This window comes from Thermobia domestica, chromosome 11, assembly GCF_964235325.1.
Source record: "Thermobia domestica chromosome 11, izTheDome1.hap1.1, whole genome shotgun sequence".
In the NCBI taxonomy this organism is placed as follows: domain Eukaryota; kingdom Metazoa; phylum Arthropoda; class Insecta; order Zygentoma; family Lepismatidae; genus Thermobia; species Thermobia domestica.
In genome coordinates, this window is record NC_137464.1 from 145,035,587 (window position 1) to 145,060,631 (window position 25,045).

The 25,045-nt window shown below is 36.1% G+C and overlaps 2 protein-coding genes across 12 annotated transcripts in view; one reads left to right on the forward strand and one right to left on the reverse strand.

The window, feature by feature from the left end:
• The window catches only part of LOC145664473 (testis-expressed protein 2), a 472,752-nt gene that overhangs the window by 54,399 nt on the left and 393,308 nt on the right, over positions 1–25,045 (reverse strand). For all 11 annotated transcript variants that reach the window (XM_081731173.1, XM_081731175.1, XM_081731183.1 and 8 more), the window contains one exon: positions 17,340–17,593. In XM_081731173.1, the coding sequence (XP_081587299.1) occupies positions 17,340–17,593 (254 nt within the window). The remainder of the gene's footprint in view (positions 1–17,339; positions 17,594–25,045) is intronic.
• Positions 19,349–20,398, forward strand: LOC145664433 (uncharacterized). The gene has a single exon (XM_081731115.1). It carries the CDS (start codon positions 19,349–19,351, stop codon positions 20,396–20,398), a length of 1,050 nt encoding a protein of 349 aa, XP_081587241.1.

Here is a 25,045-nt window from a genome sequence, read left to right on the forward strand (position 1 = left end):
AGACAATTTTTACGAAGAGGTGGAACGGATATTTGACCAACTCCCGCGATACCACATGAAAATTCTATTAGGGGATTTTAATGCGAAGGTAGGGCGAGAGGATATTTTCAAACCGATTATATGGAACGAAAGTCTGCATAAGGAAAGTAATTATAACGGTGTTAGACTCGTGAATTTTGCAACATCCAAAAATCTAATCGTGAAGAGTACAAAATTCCCACATCGCGACATTCATAAATACACTTGGACATCACCAGACGGGAAAACACATAATCAAATTGATCACGTTTTAGTAGATAGAAGAAGGCAATCTAGCATAATTGATGTCCGGTCGTTTAGAGGGGCTGATTGTGACACTGACCACTACCTGGTAGCAGCGATAATACGAGAGAGGTTATCGTTGAATAAAGGTAATATTCATTGTCCGAAAACGGAGAGATTCAATTTAAAGAAATTAGAAGAGAGCCAGGTAAGAGAGAAATACCAGATTGAAGTTTCGAATAGATTCTCGGCTTTAGAAGATTCGGAGTGCACGAGTGTTGATGATACCTGGATTGAAATTAGAGATAGCATTAAAATTTCAGCAAAAGAAAAATTGGAACATGCGGAAATACGTAGGAACAAACCATGGTTCGACCAGGAATGCATAAAACTAGCAGAGAAGAGAAAACAGGAAAAATTACGCTGGCTACAAAATTCGAATGAAATAACTACGCAAAATTTCGCAGATATCAGGCGGGAAACTTCCAAAACTTTTAGAACAAAGAAACGCGATTTTCTGAAAGCTAAAATTAAGGAACTTGAAGAGAATAGTAAAAATAAAAACATCCGGGACATGTATAAGGGAATCAATGAATTTAAGAAAGGCTATCAACCTAGTGCTTATAAATTAAAGAAATCTGACGGTACAGTTCTCACTGACACGGATAGCATCTTAAATAGATGGAAAGATTTCTTTGACGATTTGCTTAACACGCAACCGAAAACTAGTGTGCGTGGAGAAGAGGAGATACACACCGCAGAACCGTATATTCCAGAACCCAACCGAATAGAAGTAGAAACTGCTATAAAGAAATTAAAGAAACACAAGTCTCCGGGGGTAGATGAAATTCCGGCTGAGTTAATTCTAGCTGGAGGCGAAAAATTGTGGAACAAGATACACAAACTCATTCTCCTTATCTGGAACAAGGAAGAATTGCCACAAGAGTGGAAAGAATCAATCATTGTTCCAATTCACAAGAAAGGCGACAAAACTGACTGTAATAATTATCGAGGCATTTCTCTTCTGTTAACATCCTATAAAATCCTTTCGAATATTCTATTAGCAAGACTGACCCCATACGCAGATGAAATTATTGGAGATTATCAATGCGGATTTAGACGTAATCGATCAACTATCGACCAAATATTTACCATTCGCCAAATACTCGAAAAAAAAATGGGAATACAATACCTCGGTACATCAACTATTTATTGATTTTAGAAAGGCGTACGACTCGGTTAGGAGAGAAACATTATACAACGTTCTTACAGAACTTGGAGTACCGAGAAAGCTAACTAGATTAATTAAGATATGTTTAAATGAATCCCAAAGTAAAGTCCGGGTAGGAATATTTTTCTCCACGAGCTTTCACGTCGAAAATGGCCTGAAACAAGGAGATGCGTTGTCGCCTTTATTATTTAACTTCGTTCTGGAATACGCTATAAGGAAAATCAAAGATAGCAACCAGGGCCTACAGTTGAACGGTATTCACCAGGTTATGGCATATGCTGATGATGTAAATTTAATAGGGGATGATAGGAGAACAATAGAAAGAAATGCAGAGATCTTATTAAACGCTTGCTGGGACATGGGTTTAGAAGTAAATGCAGATAAAACTAAATACGTGGAAGTGCGTCGGGACCGGAATACAGTAAATTATGGATGCGTTAAAATATTAAATAATACTTTTGTTAAAGTGGATAGTTTTAAATATCTAGGATCAATATTAACAGAGGAAAATCATATTCACGGAGAAATTAAATGTCGATTAAAAGCAGGGAATTCGTGTTACTATTCGTTCAAAATCTCTTGTCGTCGCGAATTCTGTCGAGGAATTTGAAGCTTAAAATATACAAAACGGTAATCATGCCTGTTGTTTTGTATGGCTGCGAAACATGGTCCCTTACTCTGAGGGAAGAACATAGACTGAAAGTATTTGAGAACAAGATCCTGAGACGAATATTCGGACCCAAGAGGAACGGGAATGGGGAATGGCGGAAACTTCATAACGAGGAACTAGATAATTTATATGGTTTACCCAACATTGTTAGGGTCGTGAAGTCTAGGAGGCTTAGGTGGGCGGGTCATGTAGCTAGAATGGAAGAAAGTAGAAACGCTTCCAAAGTCTTGACTGGAAGATCAATCGGAAAACGACAATTAGGAAGACCTAGGCGCAGATGGGAGGACAATATTAAGATGGATCTCGCAGAGATTGGAATACAAAGTAGAAACTGGATGCAAGTACAAGTACTTGCTTTTGCACCATGATTGCTGTACTTCATATATCACATGATCTTCAACAATAACAAGCTCAAGTATGAATTCTCTAATTCTTGTTTATAGTGGCATATATTCAAAACAATTTCACGCTATCTTTCAGTACTGGTTCATACTTGATACTATGCACACCTGAAGATAATGACAGTTCCGAATAAGAACACTTTTATCCAGAAACACCCGCAGGATTTTTCCAAGGGGGAGAAGGGGCAAAAGCCCGACATACATTGATGCGCATAACGCATAATGCAAAACAATTATTATTGAGACATATTGCATAACTTTGTGGACTACATTAAATAGGTCTACATTAAATATTCTAGTAGGTGTAACCAAATATAATGTGCCCTCACGTGTGTTTCTGGATAAATGCGTTTTGAAACAACCAAACACCTTTCGAAAATGCAGGGTAAAGCGATTGTCCCCTTGCCTCCGCTGCAGACACTCATGACCTTATCGTTGACAGAGCATATTGCTTTGTTCAATAGTGTCATTCACCCAGTTCGCCCGAACCGCTATTAAATTTTCTCAGGTTCTTGAAACCGGTTGTTAAAATTGTATCTTCACTTCCATATCCGGTAGTTACCGAAACAACAATTTTCTAATGTTACGAGGTGTCAAAAAGCCTTTAAAACTTGAAAAAAAAATTAAGAGTATGGAACACATGAATTTCATTTTTCTACACAATCCACTCTACGCTCAATATAAGTTTCCCATTACTTACAAAGGGTCCCAATGCCTCTGAAGAACTTTTTATTATTATTATTATTATTATTATTATTATTATTATTATTATTATTATTATTGGCTACGCAACCAATCATACACCATTTGTTGGAAATTTCTTTTCACAAGTCCGTGTTACTTCGTAGAATAGATTTAGGACCTTTTTGGGGATCGGAACACAAGATATTATTGACTATGCGTTCCCTAGGCTCTAATGCTCAAAAATGACACCCTTTTGGTCCCAGAAGAAAGTACTAACTTCCCTGTAGATGGTTGTGTCCAATAATGGATTCTACCATTGCATGCTCGCTTTCTTACTTCCGGAAGGTAATAGTGCACCCATGTTTAATACCCAGTAACGAATCTCTTCTGAAAGTCACTACCTTCTCGTTTATGGTTTGGCAAAATCTCGTGACACATCACCACATCGCTGCTTCAGTTTGTCTATCACCTGGCGCACACATTCCGAAATCTGAGCACAGCGTGGATAATGTTACAGATTGAACGATGACTTATGCCAATGATTGTAGCTACTTCATCCAGTCACTTTGCATTGCCCCTTATCACACTTTCAATTTACATACAGCAAAGACATTATTTGTTGGTGTAGATTCAGCGTCCCAAGCATGGTTCCATCTCCGCTCCTTATTCTTCTGTTGAAATCGCAAATGGTAAACGTATCACTTACGGTCAGACTATTGGATCAATAACAGCTAGACATAGACCACTCACTTCTGGTGGGTCAGGTTTTTGGCTGCATCCCAGCTCGCGCCAAGTGGGCTTTGTGGTGGAAAAACCATGTGGAGTTTCCTCCGGGTCCCTCCCATTCTTTCATTCAACCATTTCATTCGTTGTCATCATCAACTTCTATCTTTCCTTCGAAGCAAAATGATAGGACGTTACAGAAAAAACAAACATTCATGTCTCTTGGTTATGCCATGTAGGCTAAACGAGATGGTGATGATAAGCATGACTTAAATTGTAGAATGAGAAAAGTAGGAGCACACGGAGAAATACTGAAAAAACACACACACACACATGGTGATTTTCCACCAAAAAGCTCACCTGCCAAAGCTGGGATCGAACCAGTGACCCCACATACATGATGGCAATGCTCTACCACGGAGCCACTGCAACTCTGGAGTAGAAAAAGGATTTGCATTTCTACATGAGTGGTTGCGTTTCTCAGGTGAAGCTATACCTACTTTCTTTTCATTATAGAAAAAAATCAATTCAAGCTTTACGGTTTATGCTTTTTTTAAAATACTAACTAGGGAAGATCGCGAGATATTATTATGACTTCGTATCGATATTATGCTCAGTCGACGCCTTTTTACATATGAAACAATTAGGTAACCGGAGAAATTCTCGAGCGCAAGCGTGTTCGACTTATGAGCGTTAAAAGTGCAAAATTGAACAGATTTTGCAGAAAGTTTGAAGTACCATTTCTTGAGACAGACGCTTGAGTTTTGATACTAGGGAGTTCTCCTGGATACCCAACACAGTACTAAGATCAACACGTACTCATTTTACAAAAAAGGGCAATTATTTGGAAGAGTGTGAAGGGTAATGGCGTCTTACACCTTGCAAATTGCCTCCCATTTGACATACTGGGACAATCAGGGGTAAAAGTGGATCTGAAAAGGTGGGGGGACGGTAGGTAGCGGTGTGACGCCACGCCGTCCCCCCTGCCTATCTTTGCCCATTAATTTTTTTCGGAACTGGGAGGACGCCTTACATATTTTTTCGAGGTGAGGGAACGGCATCCCCCCGCATTCTTTCTCACTTTTATCCCTGGGTTCAATAGGCTAATAAAATGTATTTGATACTCCTATTCGACTATAGGTATTGTTATTCAAATATCACTTTCCTGTGTGGCTACTTTCAAATTGAACAATAACATTTGTCTTGGAAACACACGTGCAAAATTCAATGAAGAAACATCGTGATATTCATAATTAAACTTGTGATGATCTATATTGTTGTGTTCTTCCGAGGCCAGTATCCTCAGTCAAACTCCATGGATTTATTTTAAGATATTCAACGAGAAAATAGACCGAAAAATTTAAAGAAAAAATGGTTAGCGGGAATGTGAGCTCAAAGTTGTGAACCAGGTGACCTCTATTCTCGAGAAAACAGCTGTTTGCGTACATCATAGCTAGCCGATTGTTTGTTTTTGGTCACATTTCTTGCGAAATACCGTAAAATACTGTCTGAAGTTTGGCCACTATTTTCAATCGCAATTAAAATCCGTTGAAAATTTTAAAAAATGGCTAGGGATGAGATATTAAAACACCGTCTTCCACAATGAATACCATCATGTCCATGGCTTTTCTCGGGATACTCCTGTTTCCTCCCTTCTTCTCATTCCATCAATTCTTCCATCATCATCCACTTGCCTTAATCATCGTCTTCCTTAGCCTAAAGGGTATAATCATCGGATGTTAAACTGAAATATTTCATTTTTTCCACAATGCACAGGGGCCGGCTGGGTTGGGAGTCGCGTTGAAATTAGTCCCGCGGCAAAGCATTTCGGAGACAAATGTCATTGTTTAATGTTTAGGTGGCTACATGGGAAAGTGACACTTGAATGACAATACAGTTGGTTTCAAATAAATTTTATTAGCCTAATTACCCGGTGTGCCAAATAGGATGCAATTTGCAAGTTTGTAAGACGCTATTACCCTTCAACCCTTCCCCAATAAGTTTCCTTACCTTGCAAAATGAGTACCTTTGACCTCACCATTCTGTCGAGCACCCAAGAAAAAACCCGAGTACTAAAAATGAAGCGTGTATCTCAAAAAATGGTTTCTTCAAACTTTTTTCAAAATCTGTTCAATTTTGAACTTTTAACGCTCATAATTCGAACAAGCTTGCGATCGAGGATTTCTCCGGTTGCCTAATTGTTTCATATGTAAAAAGGAGTCGACTGATTATAGTATCAATATGAAGTAACACCCCACGACCTTCTCTAGTAAGTGGAATTAATTAGTATTTTCCACTAACGGGTTCAGGCAACTATTCGTGCATATATGAAAGCTCAAAAACATATATAGATTATTTTCAAGAAGATAATATTTTATTTAAGCAAATTAAGTTTTAGCAAAAATAAAGAAAGAAAGGAAAGAAAAGAAGAAAAAGAAAGAACACATATTAGGCTACATATTTAACGTTTAAAATGATCGTCAATATAAACTATCTTTGTTTCCACGTAAATATTATACACACGTGTAATACAAACAGTTAAAAATTGAAAAGCGCTTTGCTGTTTCTTTAAATTATTCTCCCTTTCCCTTTGTTTCCTTTGGCTCTTCGAGCTTCTACTTTGAGTTGGATTCTTCTTTTTTTATATGATTCCTTCCGTTTACCCATTTTCCACTTTTATTAACTATAATAGTTTTGTCACAATTCACAGGTTTCACCTCTGAACTTCAAACGCTAACAAGGAATTGCCCTACTACTGTGACTGCAACAGTACACGTGCAAGTTTGGCAACGAAGCATTATGGCGTCCTGCGCAAGCATGAGATTCAGCCGCTAAAACTATTTCCGTAAACATAGAATAATATTTGGATAAAATGTAAAACATAACACGAAAAACGGTAATATAATATTCATATTCCGTAATGAGACAACTACTTGTAAAATAATTTGTGCTTGTAAATAAAAAATTCATAAAACTGAGCGCAGGAATAGCAAAATCTAACAGCAAGCGCCATCTTGCGTACTCATCTTCAAACTGATTAAGGTTTCCTCTTATATGTTACTTTTTTTAGCTAACAGAATATATAAGCACAGAAAAGAGTATCTCATGTTGTAGCTGACGCATAACTCTATTTTATAGTACAATACTTATAATATGTGCCATTTCTTTACGCGTTGGTTAAGGCAATGAACTAATGCTTATAGTGACTTCCGAATAGTGATTCACCTTATAAAAAAAAACGCATTTGTAATGAACTGAAGTTTCAGAAAAACACTGATATATACTTGAAAACACATCGTACTGTAAGCACTGTTAAAGACACTGTGAAACACTATAAAATCACTAAAAAACAATAGTTTTGAAAAATGGTAATAGCACTATACTTCTGTTCCGGCTAAGCAGGATCAAATTGTTGTTATCACATTCCTTAGAGCACGAAGAAAGTGCCATAACTGTATTTAATAAATGTACACTAAAGATATGCCACACTGACTTGGTCCCTAGTCTTCCGTTGCAAGCGCTGCTATCGGCTGAGGGAATTCCACTCGCTTTCTCTCGCTAAGCAACAGCTGAACCCTTATTGGCTCAATGCGTGGGTGTGTGAGGGTGTGAGCTTTAATTCGCATTTTTGCCACGGCTCAAGACATTTTGGCGGTACAATAATTCACTAATTGTGGGTATTGCTCGAGTTTTCTGTTCACTAAGATCGGTATCAATGTTAATGTCACGTTCGGTATGTTCAGTCGGAACTGTATGATCATCAATTTGAACAGCAGGCGCCGATGAATTGTCTTTCCAATGGTAGTGAGATGTCTAGACGATTTGTTAAGCTTTTGCCTTTATAACGGGACTTATTAACCCTTTTAAATTCTGGCCTTTTCTGGCTTTTTTTTTCTTTTTTGTCTCAGATAAGCAGCGACAGTATGATCCCTATTTACCCTAGGATCATGGGTCATAGCTCGTTTTTTTTCAGAATGGAACAGCCTTTCAAACAGTACCACTTACATGTCCTTATGATGTACCGGAGGGGAAATATTTGAGGGAAAATCGGGATTTAAAAAATTATATTTGGGGCCCTCTGGGCCCCACATAGGTCTAGGCAAAAGACTCTTTATTTTATTTTTTTATTTTATTTTATTTTATTTTATTTTATTTTATTTTATTTATTTATTTATTTTTTTTTTTTTTTTTTGAAAAATACTACTAAGTGTACTAAAGAACTGTACCAAATTTTGTTCTCATAGGTTGAATAGTTAGGGAGGGAATTTCTTGACACGTCCCTATTTACCCTAGGATCATGGTTTATACCTGTAGCTCGTTCTCTTCAGAAAGAGCTGCCTTTTCAAAAGTACTATTCAAATGTCCCTATGATGCACCTGAGGGAAAAAATTGCAATAAATCCCTGTTTTTCTTTAAGAAATCCCTCTTTTTCAAATTTTGGGGCACTCTGGCGCTGCCCCTGTGTTAACGCAGACATCAGAAAAAAATTCAAGAAATAGCAACTGGTATACTGAGTCCATGTACAAAATTCCAGACTCCTATCTTGGAAAGTAAGAGAGGGGATTTTTTTTTTTTAAAAAATCCCCACAATGCTCCGTTTCACCTTAAGTGACCTGGATTAAATATAAAAATTTCCTAAGACGTCCCTAATTAAGCTAGGACCATGGTTCATAGCTCGTTCTCTTCAGAATAGACATGTCTTTCAAAAAGTACTATTCAAATGTCCCTGTGATGCACCTGAGGGAAAAAATTGCAGAAATCACTGTTTTTCTTTAAGAAACCCCTCTTTTTATATTTTGGAGCCCTCTGGAGCCGCCCGTGTGTTAACGTAAACATCAGACAAAACTCAGGAAATAGCAACGGATATGCTCACTGTGTGTACAAAATTCCAGGCTCCTATCTTGAAAAGTAAGGGAGGGAAAGTTTTTTAAAATTTTCCCCACAATGGACCATTTTACCTTAAATGACCCGGATGAAATAAAAAAAAAATTCTTAGATGTCCCTAATTAAACTACGATCATGGTTTTAACAAGAAAAATTCCTTTCTCCCCGTTTTCTCTCTCTGGAGCCGCCCTTGTGTTAACGCAGACATCAAAAAAGAAAAAAATAAGGAAATAGCAACTGGTATGCTGACTGCGTGTACAAAATTCCAGGCTCCTATCTTGAGAAATACAGGCGGGAACAAATATTTACCAATGTGCTACGCATATTCCCAGAATATTGCGCTTGCCTGCTTATACAGGGACTCAGATAAAAAATTCTTGAGACGTCCCTAATTAATCCAGGACAATGGTTCATAGCTCTTTCTCTTCAGAATGGAACACTCTTTCACAGAGTATTTTTTTAAAATTTAACCATCATGTACCAGAGGCGGGAAATTTGAGTGAAAAGAGAAATTTCTTAGAAAAATCACATTTCCCCCCTTTGTCGCCCCTGTGGACTCCACCCATGTACAGAGCTGAAAAGATATGGTAAATACTAGGGTATACACTGAATGTTTGTTCAAAATTTCGATCTTCTAGCTGTAAAAGTAAGCCCGTCAAAAATAGTGAACTTAGACGTAACAAAAAAATATATTTTTCCCCTTATGACGTCTTTCAGTTATGACGTCATGACCCTGAGATGCAAAAACCCCCACGAAACATGTTTTACAATGCTTCTATGCTTGAGAAAACACAAAAACCTGAGATAAAAAGCTTTATTGGTTAATTTTTAAGCCCAAAAAGAAGACACTGCTCCATGGGAACTATAGTGCCCATAAAATTTAAAAGGATTAAAGATGAAACACAAATAGATTAGTATTATTATAAGAATTAAGGAAAGGAGAATAATCGGAATCAGAATTCTGAAAATTTTCTTTAAAACAAGAAAGAAATAGCAACGTGAATTTTTGGTTACTCTGTGTAATATTGCCAGATGCCTGATTTCATGAACACTGTATAAAAAAAAGAAAAATGACGTAATAGGTGATCATGTAATTCCCATTGAAGAAGCGTTGTTAGAAACAAGAAAGTATTGTATTTTGTCCTAGCATGGATTAATGACTTTTGAAAAGAAAAAAAAAAGGAAAAAAAGGGGGTTGAGTTTGCAGATTGGCAACTGAACGGAAATACTGATGAAGCGAAGTTAAAATCAGAGTGAAATGAATTGTATAAGTGAAATAAATGCGATTTTATTCGTTGTAGTGCAGCTCTTCTCTTGTTGAGTTTTTTCTTCTCCATATCTTCTGCTGCTGGTAAGTACTTGTAATTCTGTGGTATTCCTCTTCTATTTGTGCCCTAGTAGATGTCCGTGCTGGCAAAAATGATGATGTTTATTCGACATAGAATGGTTTCAGGAAGTCTATCGAAATATCCTGTTTCTGAATTTGGAGGGTAACTCGCCTCGGTATAAATTTGGATTAAGTTGTTTTATTTTTGCCGGGCCCTCGTAGCGATTTGTGAAATATTCGGGATGACTATGTTTTCTTGTAGGGAAGTATACCAGAACGAGATCTCCGGACTTATAGGATGTTTGTTTATGACGTCATCATAAAATTTCTTTTGTTTAATGTATGCCTGTTCCTGATTGGTTTGCACCTTTTTTCTAATTGCCGTCAATTTGTCTTTGCCAATTTGTATGTTTTGTTTAGAACCAAACGTGCATTCCGTTCGAATTCTAGGCTCATATCCAAATAGTATAAAGCTAGATGAGTATTTGGTCCCACGTTGTAAGTAAGTCTTAATGCCGAAACTAACATGCGGTAACCAATTTTCCCAGTTACTGTGATGCTCTTATACGAAAAATTTAAGACAATTCTGTATAATTTTATTCATTTGTTTTACCAATCCAATCCAAGCGTGATTGTATGCTGGGGAGTATCTGTAGGTCAAGTCGTACTTCTGTGCAAAATGCTATAGACGAGCGGCTCCGTGTACTGGATGTTGGTCCAAGTATAATGTCGTAAATGCTCCAAATTTTAAAATGATTTCATGTTCCAAAAATTTTTGTGTTTTCGCCAGTTATTGAGTCCCCTATCCTTGCGACTACATAACGCGTAGCTAATTTGTTGCTACTAATATATACTTATTTCGTTCTTCTTCACTTGGAAAAGGTCCAAGCTCATCACAGACCCAAACTGTCGCAATGTCTCCTACAGGATGATGCAATAGCTCAGCCTGTTTCTTCTCCAGTAGCCTTTTTAATTTCTGACATTCTGGAAACGTACGTATCTTATGAGCAAGATAATTTTTAAGATGCGACATATTGAATTTCCTTATAGCAGTATTATAAGATTTTGTGAATCTGAAACGTGAGCTGGTAGGTCGCCTGTGAAAGGTTGTAAACCACATATTGGCTAAAGACTTCGGTATACATAAAAGATGTAATAGTCCGTAATCGGGATGATTTTGTTTTCTGTATAGCATGCCGCCTCTAAGACAAAAAAAAAAAAAAAAAAAAAAATCTTGCTGGCCTAACTGTAGAAATTCCGTTTGGCTCTGTTCCTTCTAAGACTGAGATAATATGTTTATAATTATCGTCTTTACGCTGTTCCTTTACTATATTAGGTAAAAGATCGTTATTTTCCGTTTGTAAAATATTGACCTGAAGGCAGTTGGATCTAAATGTATGACAATCTTCGCTTTTTCCTTCACTGTTGTCTTTATTCTATTTTTCCTTTATGATGTCTTTTGTTTACTCAAGTCTACTAATGATGTCGGCTGGGTGTTTAGAAACTGGTAAATATTGTATGTTAGTCATAGTCGGCTAAAAATAATTTATACCTCGTATATTTCCCAACCATATCTGGTTGTGTATTTGGCGTCCACATAAAGACTCCGCCTTTAAGAAAAAAAAAAAAAATCTTGCCGATCTAACTGTAGAAATTCTGTTCGGTTCTTTTCCTTCTAAGACTGAGATAATACTTTTATAATTATCGTCTTTACGCTGATCCTTTGCTATATTAGGTAAAAGATTGTTATTTTCCGTTTGTAAAATATTGACCTGAAGGCAGCTGGATCTAAATGTATGACAATCTTCGCTTTTTTCTTCACTGTTGTCTTTATTCTCTTTTCACTTTATGATGTCTTTTGTTTGCTCAAGTCTACTAATGATGTCGGCTGGGTGTCTAGAAACTGGTAAATATTGTATGTTAAAGTCATAGTCGGCTAAAAATAATTTATACCTCGTATATTTCCCAACCTTATCTGGTTGTGTATTTGGCGTCCACATAAAGACTAAATTTTCTATTGAGTAGAAAGTAACGAAATTTTCGTAAGGTATATATAAGAGCATATAATTCTTTTTGACAAATACTAGCCTTCTGTTTGGATTTCGTCAATCTCCTCCTGCAAACGCCACTACCCTCTCTGTGTCAGTTTCTGGGTTATAACGAGCGAGTATATCCCCTGCATCGATCTAGCTGTTATTTGTATATACCCTGATTTCTAAGGAATCATCAAAAAAGAGAGAGAGGGGGTCTTGAAGTATGCTCTCCTTCAATTGTTCAAAGACAGTGTCATGTTCCTTTGTCCACTTAAGTTTAAAGTTAGGAATTGCCAATTGTTGAAATGGTTCAATTTTTGTCGTAAAATCTTTAATATGTGCCTTAAGGTGCGAGCATAACCCAATAAAACTTTTAAGAATATTTTTGTATTTAGCCTTTTAAAGTTTGTTTCTTCTTAGCTATTTTAGGTGATATTTTGATGGAATCCCCGCTGCCGAGATATCCCCAAATATTGAGCTCGTGATAACATAAGTGTGTTTTCTTAGAAGCACGAAAGTCGTGTTTTTTTAAGTTTCTTGAACAGAAGTTCTAAATCTTGTAATTGCTGTTGGAAGTCGTAACTCCCGCACACAATATCAGCGAAACAGGTATCCCATTGGGTAATCCGTCCAAAATCATTTTCGTCGCAATTGACAACGATTGGGAACTTGTTCTATGTCTCATAACGCACCTCAAAAATTCGTACGATTTTCTCATGTGATTGACCTCGAAAGTCATATATTTTCTTTTTTTAGGATGAAGCAAAATTTGGTGATAACTTGTCGAAAATTCTAACGTTGTTATAAAAGTTTCTTTTTTTCTTTTAGACAGGCTTTAAACGTCTTCTGTACACTGGAAAGGAACAGATGGAAATTTGGTGTAACTATTACATTTTTGCAAGTTGAGGACAATCCTAAATTCTTCTGTACCTGGCTTACGAAGAACCAAGAGTGGAGAACTGAAGTTACTATTATCTGTATTACTATTATCTGTGGAGTCTAATGATCTTTGCATTGAGGAGTTCTTGAATTTTTTTCTCTACTTGGTCTCGTATATGGAGAGAAATGGATGGTGAACGATCATGGAGTGCGGCTGACTTTGAAATTCTGATCTTGTGAATGTATCCTCTAAAATATCCAATATCATCAGAAGCACATGTAAAAACGTCCCTATAATTGAACAATAAATCACAAACGGCCAGTTTTTGAGTCTTATTTGAGTTAGGGTTGACGTCAAAGAGCTTCTCTTAAAAAAAAAAAAAATCCGAGTATTTTAGTCGTTCCTGAATCTCTTCTTTTGTTGTGAATTGCTGAGATTTTTCTAGAGAAATTGATGTTTCTAGAGCGTTAAAAGAAATTTCGTGACCCTCCTCAATAACCGACATTGGTGTATTTTTCTTTATAGTAATGCTATGGTTGTTGGGATTCGAGATTAAAATTGTCACTTTGTTGACGTCTATTTTCTGGTCGAGAGCATGTAATCTATATCTCTCAAGTATTCCAGGAGACAATGACACATAAAAAGATTCCGCGTCATCTATTTTTTTCTTTGTTACAAGAGGAATGAATGTATGCGAACGAGGAGGAAGTGTTATGTCCTTACTCAGGTAAAAACAATCTTGGTGAAGTTGCATTATGACTCGAGTTGTAAGAGATGATAATGCATCTTCTGTCTTCTCAGCTAGTAATGTTGGCTTCCGTGGATATTTAAAGAAAGAAATTGTTTTTGTTTAAATCTATGGTGGCATAAGTACGTTGGAGGAAATCAACGCCAAAAATGATTGACATTGGCCTATCAATTATCCGAAAATAGTGGCTGAATATTGTTTGTCCTATTTTGAATGTTATTAGTGCTATTTGTTTGAAATAAATGTTTCTTCCTGACACTCCTTTCACTACCGTTTGGATTGAAATTAAATCCGTTCCAGGTAGCTCATACGTACCCTAAGTATTTGGTGAGCGACCAAGGTCCACAGTTCTTATCGGGAGTTTGGCGAGAATTTTGTCAAAAACATCGTATCAAACATATACTTACTTCGCCATACCACCTTGCCTCTCATGGTATTATTGAGAGAAGACATCGTGACCTCCATCGTATCCTCCGCCTCTATTGCAGTGATAACCAATCCAAATGGTGTAACTTTCTGGAATCTGCCCACGATCTATGTAATCATTCTTGGTGTGAATCACTTGGATGTACACCAGCAGAACGTTTTCTGTCGTTTTCAGCGTCAAAACATTTTAGAGATAATTTCCTTTGGCCAAAAGGAACTACGAAAATATGTGAAGATAAGAAATTTATAATTTCCATTCCAGCAGTTTCATAAAAGAAAGAAAAGAAACAACAAGACACTATAGTGGAAGGATCATTAGTTATGGTGAAAACTCATCACATATCATCAATACCCAAAAAGGTCTTCGCAAAATTTATGCACACATTTGTATGACCATATTTAGTGGCATCTTTGCATAGAAATTCTGCCAGGCTACAAATTCTAAATGGAGAAGATATTGGAATACAAAATTTTGATAATCTAAAACTTTACAGATGTTCGGAAGAAAAGAAACAAGAATTGCTAAACGGATAAAAAAAAAACAGAGTATTAGGTTAAGACTAGATTAAAGAAATACTAGTCTATAGGGAGTTCATATAGTTATGCGTAGAATTAAGGTTAGTTTAGATACTTTTTTGTTTTGCTTATTTAATTTCATGTTTCATTTAGTATATGCTTGTCAAAAAAAAAAAAAAAAAAAAAAAATCAACCCAACAAAAACTTCTTAGTTTAGATTTATTTATTTATTTATTATTTATTTATTTATTTATTTTTTATTTATTTATTTATTTTTTTTTATTTTTTTATTTTATTTTTTTTTTTTTTTTTTGTGAAGCTCCCTGAAGATGTTACATTATACTCAAGTATAATGTATCATAGTCCGTAAAATTTTGGAACTTCCTGTGAATTCCTGTGCATGCTTAGCTTCGGAAAGACAATTGAGAATTATTTTAAAATAATTATTATATTTTAGGTTTAGTTTTAAATTGTAATATTCTGTCAAAGTAATACCATACTTAAGTAGTGTCTATAAAATTATATATAATCTGATATTTTATTAATATTCCATATTTTGCCCTTATTATCATGTTATGTGAGTTCAAAGGTGTATATTTTGTAATTTCTTGTAGGTTTTGTATTATTTTGAAGGGAATTTTACCGTAGGGAATCTTCGCAAGAAAACTAAAAAATTTTAATTCTGTAATTTCTTCAAAAAAAAAAAAATTCATTTTGAAATTCGGCCATGATGTCTTTTGGCACATCCCTTTGTTTAGGCAGCAATTATTTTCTCATTGGAGCAGAGAAATCTCAGTTTCGTTTGAGGCTCATTCCAGACATTATCATTGGTTCGTCTTCTTTTGATGTGTCGAGATTTAAGGTGTTATCGTTTTTTTGCGTCATCAGAGAACCAATTAGTGTTCTTCTCCTTGTCATTCTTTGTCTTTTTACAAAAGCTGTGTTGAAGATCGGACAGGTATTTTAGTTCCTCGTCCATAAATTGTGAAAAATTTGGAAAATTACCACCAAAGTTTTAGTGACTGACTAAATTGGATTAAGTGTAGAAAATTTTGGCTTTGAAACGCTCTATGGATAGAATAGCAGAGTACCAAAGCAAGATTTCGTGGGGAAGCTGATTGGTGGCAGCCATAATGCTGTAGAATGCCAGGGCATTCAGTGTAAGGCGAAAATTTTCTTTTTTTAGAGCACCATGACGATTTTTGTATAAAGTCGGTGCAATTCATCACACAAGTAAGTAAGCAATGATTATTACTATTCAGTGAGACTGACAAATACAACGAAATCAGTGGTTTAGTGCTTTTTTTTAACCTCTAAATTTTGGTTTGGAACACAGTAATGGCTTGCTTATGTGAAATGGTCGTATATGAGATCATCATGCATTTTAAAACTAAAGTCCAGTTTCCCTAGAAACTACGATCACATTTATCGGTCATATGAGCCCGGATATTACGCGGATTAGTCGGAAGGGAAAAAGAATCTCAAACAAAATGACTTGATTGCCGCAATAGATAGGTTTGAGCTCCTTATGAATGCAAATCTCATCCCAACATTATGCATTAACTTTTCACTAATGTAATTCTATAAAGAAAATACTTCACTCGAAGCTACAACTGATTTTGAGAACAAAGATACTGCTCCTAAAGTATAATTTTTTTTTTTTTTTTTTTAAAAAAACCCTCTTCTTTTTTAAATTACGGCACTATTTATGCGAGTATCATTATTCATACGTCATTCTTTGCAGAATGAAAGAAGCTTTTAGTATCTTGCATATGTGTGCGTAACATGCTATGATAAGTGATTCGGTTTAGTTTCTTCTGTGGTGTACTTGACTGTTTTACTTCACTGCCATCTGTTGTTTACAAACTTAGTGATAACTGTATATACTTGTTCAGCTTATCTACACTGTATTCTGTATTTTAATGTCGTATGTATCTGTAATGATATTTCGATGACACTGCTATTGTAAATTATTATTGCAATTAAATGGCAATTAAATAAATTAATATTGAATTATACAGTATTATTAAAGAACAATATTGAGAAAACAGTCGCAATGCCCAAGTGATATTGTTTTTATCAGGATAGTTAAATTGTTTTTCTCGACTACTTTTCATGCCAACAACGTGCATCCTTAACACTCTCGTCATAGTATGTAGTATCCACATTTTTATCTGTTCTCGCAGTGAAGAAAACGAACTTTTAAATTTTCCTTCTGTTACCCCCTTCTTCATGCATACTTTCAATAATCTGTACACCCTCAGAAAGCTTATTTCATTACCTTTAGAATGGGATACATTTTTTTCTTTACACCAACTACAGGGTGTGCTATATGCAATTGACACTTATCAGGTTTGAGGGGCTGAAAAGGTACCCTGCGCTTATCTCAGAAACCGGAGAGAATAGACCATATGTTCTTATGTTTTTTTTTTTTTTTTTTTTGCTTAGTATGACCTTTCCTAGCACCGTCAAAAATATCTGCTCGAACTCACTGGACACACCATTTATATATATATATTGATAAATGGAAACAAGTACTAGATATATTAACTCACCTGTCACTCTTTTCAGTTGGTGACTGTCCTTCCTTGTTTGAACCAGAATTGCTTTCTAAACTGCTGGCTTTCTTTAATTTCATTAGGTTAAGTTTCGTCTCTAGAGTCATTTTGGCTGTACCTTCATACGTAATATCCAAGTCCACCCAAAGTCCTCGCCCATCTACGAACGGCTTTGATGCACGGTGAATGATAGGAGCTGAATGGCCCAGATCCAATTCAGATACCGTTAATTCCTCCATAAAATACGGTAGCTGAAACAAATCACCAAAATAAATTTGTGTAAGTAATCATTACTGATTTACCAACATGACCCTAACATCGAAAGTATATAAGAGAAAACTTACTGTAGTTAAAGCTTATCACTGATATATATTTTAACAAATTTATCAACAATTTTATAGCTGACAAGTAAGTTTTAATTCATTTCGCACTTCAGGTTTTATTAGCATATGCCTACAGAGAATACTGATTTATCTACAGAGAATGCTGAACAATAACGACTGATTTACCCATTTGCAAAATTACTTCTCTTTTCCTGTACGTGAATAAATAGTAGCTTAGTTCGAATGAAATATCTACTTAGGTACGTTATTTTCAAAGGGGAAAAACTACTATACCTGGTTAATCAAAATAGTCGCGACCTGCAATCACACACTTTTGTTATTGTTCAAAAAACAACTGTATTCCGTAGCGAAAAGGTCTAGAGTTTGCGATGCGAAATCGTCAAGGCACGTTGCACCACCTATAATCAGGAACAGTCTTCTTTCTCAAGAGTTAACTGACATACCAGAAGAGGTTGTCAGTAGAAGAGATATAGGGCAATACGTTGGGTGAGGAAGGACTTCATGACACGAAGTCTGACACGAAGTTTGGGTGGCATATGATGACACGAAGACTGTTGATCATTGCCAAATACTTAGGAACAAGATTTCCGTACATTTCGTGGGGTTTAGCAATTTAACGATCTGCACTAATGGTTTAAACTCGCTTGAGTAACACATGATGGAGGACTCCCACAATAGACCACTATATCAGCAACCACTTTCTATAGGTGGACGGGTGGTTTAGAGTGGTAGCCTTCCTCTACTGAGTAGGTGATTCAAGGTAATGTAAGAACATGTTTTCAAGCTCCCTTATGAAAAGAAATACACGTGACGAAGAAGGTAGGATATGGTAGCTAGATTGGCAGTTACACATCTAATATATTTATTGCAGAATTGAGAAAAACAACAAAATCCTTTCAAAAAATTTTTAAAAAAAAGATGATCGTGAAAATCAAATGTTTCTTTGCTCCTTGGAATTAGTCATTGAATGGAGACACTGAAGGAGCAATAAAGTTTAAAATAATACACAGTGTAAACTATACCAACAGAATAAATTTATCTTCCAACAAATTTTCACAATTCAATCACGTTCTTTGACTAGAGAGGAAACAATTCGTTTTATAGGATAGATGACCTTGTTTAGAATGTTCAGTTGTGCCACAATTTTAGATTTCCAGACTATACTACGAGTAACAATGGTAAATCTTAAAAGGCAGCTATTATGTCTATCTGTCAGAAGTTATCAGAGCAAGAATGACTAAGAAGAGCAAGAAGTGATTGCTTAGAACAGATTCGGTATCTCAGAAACAGATTACATTTCCTCCATTAACTCTCAATTCAAACCAAAAGTGCTAGAAATCAACCACTTCTTGTTTTAACGTTGATCGCTATAGAACAAAACCGGTAACATACAACGAGAAGCGGTTTTCTGCAATTGATTAATTGTCTCAAGAACACATTTCATCTTTTACTTTATCCCTCTACAAAAACTGCGAGTACTAGAAATCTACTACCACTTACAGTTTTAATATTAATCTTCATAAAACAAAAATGGTGATAAGAAGCAGGAAATTGCTTTTAGATATGGATTATGCAACCAAACATACAGGGTGCGGCAGCTATTCGAGAACACATAGTATCCTGTATGTCATTGCAACAAATCCCTTTTTGTTGCAGGTAAACATGGCAAATCCTAGGCTAACCCAGGGAACGAAGAGGCATGCAGTCATCGTCTCCTTGGCTGCAGGACACGCCGATTCAAAGATCGCTGCCTTCCTGAACGTCGCCCGGTCATTCGTCTTCAAAGTTCGGAGAGAACTGGAGACCGCCAGTGGTGATGTGGAAACCGTTTCTTACAGGAAACGACATTATCAACGCTCGGACAGGACTAGGACGCCCGAATTCATCGCTTCCGTCCAAGTTGTTGTCGAAGCAGGCCCAGAGAAGTCCCTGAGATCACTTGCAAGAGAGAAGCAGGTTGACGAGGCCACCAATCGACGTGTTGTGTATGAAGACCTCCGTTACAAGTCGTACGTGATGCTGAGAGGCCAGTTCATGTCCGCGAGAACCAGGGAGAATAGAGTGACCCGCGCCAGGCGCCTTTTTAACAAGTTGAAACATCCCGAGCCGCCAGAAATGCTCTGGTCCTTCTCGGATGAGAAAATTTTTGTCCAGGACCAGAAGGCAAACCGCAGAAATAATCGGTGGCTGTGTAAAACACCCGAGGAGGTTCCGACCGTCATTCTCACCAAGTTTCCCCCTCCCCTCCGTGATGGGTCTGGAGTCGTGAGCAGTGAAGGCGACATGATGCCTCCACATTTCTTTAGTCAAGGTGCCGGAGTCAACGCCGTTGCTTACACCGGTGTGTTGAAAATGATTACTGCTATAGGACGTGACAGGCCATATGTTGTTCAGCAGGACTCCGCTCCCGTCCATACGGCCCATTCAACCCAAGAATGGTTGGCCACGAATTTTCACGACCACGTCACCCCAAACTTGTGCTCCCCTCACCCCCGCCCCGGCTCCCCTGATATCAACCCTTTGGACTTTTACGTCTGGGGCGTGGTTGAGAGGGCCTCTAATAAGCATCCATACAACACCGTTGCGGCTCTCAGGGCATCCATTGTGGATGCCATGACAAACATTCTTACGACCCACCTCAATCATGCCTGCCGACGATTTCGACACCGTGTAGAGGCTGTTATTGCGGCAGATAGCAGTTTCATAGAATGATATCCTATATTGGATCTGTCTTCACGTGTACTAATGTTTGTCATTACATGCTCTATCTTCTATCTCTGCTCCTTTTCCCGCGAATGTTATTTTGTTCTCAAATAGCTGCCGCACCCTGTAAGTTTCATCTCTACTGAACTGGAAATGGTAGAAATTTACGATTTCCAGTTTCAACACTGATCACTATAATAATAAAAAAAGTAGTAGCTAGCGAGTCGACTTCTCATGTGAATTCAATACCGCCCTGATAGATTCCATTTACGATTTTATTCCGTATAGATTTTTCTTTCTTCATATCTCGTTCATTTGGTTCCAGGTTCTGATTTTTCTTTGGGTTTCTGGTTGAATGGTTTCTTTCTCGTTAACAGCCATTTCTTTGTATCCTGGGAATCTGGTGTCCAATCGGTTTGTTCGAACTTCAAAGGAACTTCTACTTCCAGTTTCTTGCAACCAGAAATGGTGAAACCTAACTATGGCTTCAAAGTTTCAAGATAAGTTAAAACTTGATCTTTATCCATCTAATCAAATCGGAAGTTGTAAAAATCAATGACGTCTGTTTTCAATACCAACCGCCATAGTGGAAAATTAGTAATAGGTAGTTAGCTTTGGGTTTGGCTGGTTTGAGGTTGGTTAACTTCCCTTTCCAATGCATAGTTATATGACACGTAGACCTACAATTTGAAGTGGAATCCGAACCACCTAAATGTGAGAAATTTCAATGCCCTTCCATCGAAGATCGAAGACCCCGTGCAACAAATTTTCGCGCGCTAGCCATTAGACAAGCTGGAAGAGTTGGTAATAGATCAGTTTAATAATAATAATAATCTCCTAATTCATACTTCTATTGTCATCAGACATGACAGATATGAACTACTCCTTCCAGTTCCAATATTCATTCCCATAGAGCAAAAATACTAATAGGAAGCGATCAAAAAAACGATTTCAGAGTTAAAAGAATCGACGACATCTCAACTATTATTCTACTAATTAAATCAGAAGTAGTAAAACCTAGTATAATATCTGGTTTCAATTGTGGTCTGATATATGAATACTTGCAAGAGATAGTGACGAACTGAATTTGATATGGAATCAGCGTCTGAAAAAAAAAAAAAAAAAAAACGCTGCCTTTCTAACACTGTCTCTCTATTGCAATTGGAAGTTATAAACCTACTGCTTCCTCTTTCAGTATTGCATTCGAGAAGAGTGAGGCTCCTGGTTTGATTCCAGCTTGCGCTAAGTGGGGTTTGAGGTGGACAAGCAAGTGTGCAGGGGTTATCTCGGGTTCTTCAGCCAATTAAGAAGAAATATAACGATTTGGAAGTCTACCGTAGTTTCACAATACGAAACTAAACTCACTTTGTTCAGAGTAGATATGAGTCCGAGTGGAAAGTATATTGGAAATTAGCTCATACTCGATAAATGGAAGGCTTGTCCTAGAGTTAGCCAGTACAAGAGTTAGATATATTACAATGAAATGTTAAATTATTCGTGTGTATCCGCATTTCTAAATATGGACGAAAATATTTTAGAGCGGATTCGCTAAATGAGAAAATAATATTCCACAGGATCGTTAGTGGAGTGAGTAGGCCCTAATAATATGAAAGAGTAAGATCAGAAATCAACTCTGTTCATTCTGTCTGTTGATATTTGACCATTGTTTGCCTAAGCTACTAAATTTTAGTATAGCTTGATATTTTGAAGTCAACACCACATTTCTATGAGAACAATTTTATAGGGTTTGAATATTCTTACATTGTCTATAAACAAGTCAGACAGTGGATAAGGGATAGACTAATTCCATAAAAAGGGCGCCATACTAATTCATCAGAGAGAGGAATGTATTGAAAGTAACTTACTTTCTTGAGATCATTCAATCCAGGAATTCCACTATCACATACACTAATACTATAAAACAAAATCTCAAAATCCCAATACAAATCCTGGAGGATATCATGGTGCTGTTTCAGTTTGTTGTTTGATTAGAGAAGACAGTCATAGTGATCTGGTAATAGAGTTGTAACATCAGGTTAGCAAAAATTATACTCATCGTCGAAAGTCACGACCACAAGATTCGTAAAAATTCATGAGTTGTCTTCCCTTGCGGGCCCGTTAACCCCTGGTCCTGATACCCTGCAAATAGATTATTTCACCGAGATTATGTAAGACAAGGAACTTTTGCTTATAGTATACAATACAAACCTTAAAACAATGACTGCCCACGAAAGACAGACAAAATTTTGTAACAAGACATATATCTTCCGACAGACACAGATACACTTTCGGAGTCGAGATATCACTTTCATGACACGGCGAGAACAAACTCTCACTTTTAAGGTATTCTACTCATAAGCTTTATTCAAGGCTTTATGCTCTACCTGAAGTAAACCTAGAATGACACTCGCAGTGTCAAAAGCAACCCGATATAACTACTACAACTACTACTACTACTACTACTACTACCACTACTACTACTACTACTACTACTACTACTACTAATAATAATAATAATAATAATAATAATAATAATAATAATAATAATGATGATGATGATGATGATGATGATGATGATGATGATGATGATGATGATGATGATGATGATGATGATGATGATGATGATGATGATGATGATGATGATGATGATGATGATGATGATGATGATGATGATGATGATGATGATGATGATGATGATGATGATGATGATGATGATGATGATGATGATGATGATGATGATGATGATGATGATGATGATGATGATGATGATGATGATGATGATGATGATGATGATGATGATGATGATGATGATGATGATGATGATGATGATGATGATGATGATGATGATGATGATGATGATGATGATGATGATGATGATGTTGATGTTGTTGTTGTTGTTGTTGTTGTTTATTAGGGACAAACAACTACAGCCACAAAGTGCCCCCAAGAGAGATTATACAATATAGGACGCTTACATTTAAACATAACAAAATTGAAACATGCAAAAAAAAAAAAAAAATGCAATGGCTATTACAGATGAACCTACAATAAAGATCATAATGAGAAAACAAATAAACATAATTATCATCTCAAGTAACATCTCAAATAAAGTACACCCAGTCATAAGACTAAAATAATAACATAGTGATATGAGTATACAATACAGAAAAAAAAATAAATAAATAAAATGTATACAACATATTAAAAGGGAACATACATATAGACATAAAATTACAAATGAAAATACATGAAAATCATAAAAAGAATATAAGTATTATTTTCAACTCAATTGACACCTTAATTAAAGTACACTAATTCATAAGACAGAAATGAAAAATAATAAAATGAGTATACCAAAGAATAAAGAATTAGCATATGGCATGTAAAACTCATAATCAAGATAAAAAATGAAAAAGAAAGAAGTGTAGTATCCAAAAAAAAAAACGGGAACAAGAATAAAAGAGAAAAAAGATTATAGGAAAAGGGAAAAAATGTAAAAAAAAAAAAAAAGAAAAAGAAAAACTACCTAAAAACAAAAAAAAAATCCTCAAATGACACCTTACAAGTTAAGGGAAAAAAATATTTATCCTTTAGAATTTTTTAGAATTTTAATTAATCGTGAACGGATTTTAACGAAGTTACTTTGAAAGATATCTAGAGCATAGTAACACTTGTTGACTGTATCTATAGTTTTATAAATTGAACATTTCAGGGTAGGAACATTCGAAACAAAAGGTACAAAATTTCTAACATTGCGATATGGAATTCTTATGGACCATAGACCATCAATAGAAAGGACACCTTCAAGAGTATTATGAAAAAAACTCAAATCAAAAATACCTCGCCTATCAGTTAGAGGTAACAGATAAAGCTCTTTAGATATACAAGACAAACACATGTCTTTGAACTTTTTAAACTTCCATCTTAACCAAGCTAAAAAATTGTTTTGAACAGATTCTATAGCATTTACAAAATACTTAGTTCCACTATTCCAAGCAACAGTGCCGTACTCCAAATGCGATCGCACGTTGCAAATGTACAAAGTGCTACAGGTGTTGACATTCGAAAAATTACGGCATAGACATTTTAACATAGCTAAGTTCTTCCTAGCCTTAGAGGTAAATGCTGTAAATACTTGTAGAATAATAACTTGTTATCTAAAATTATCCCTAAATCCTTGGCATAAGCTCCAAAATCGATTCTGTGTTTACCGACTGTGTAATTATACAAAAGGAGATCAGTTTTCCTTGAGAAAGTTATACCTTTAGTTTTGGTAATATTCAAACGCAAAAAATTGTTTTCAGACCACTTGACCATTAATTCAATATTCTCTTGTAAGATCTTGAAGGGCTTTAATTTCTTTAAAAATGTTTATGTCATCGGCATACATCAAATATCTGCAAGTTAACTTCTCAGGTAGGCCATTTACATACAACAAAAACAACAACGGACCAAGATTAGAGCCTTGAGGCTAGTGATGTGAGGTGGAAAATTTTCCAAAATATTTTTCCGGAAAATTTTCCGTTTTTAAAAGATATCAGTAATCAAGTAACAATTCCTCAGCAATCACAAAATTGGTTGAATTCATGTACAGAAATGTTAAAAAGAGAAAGATCGTTTAAAAAATCTGAAAATTTTCATGGCTTAGACAATTTT

What these genes read in the sequence shown, in the direction of transcription:
- LOC145664433 (XM_081731115.1), top strand. Translation starts at nt 19,349, where the DNA reads ATGGCAAATCCTAGGCTAACCCAGGGAACGAAGAGGCATGCAGTCATC.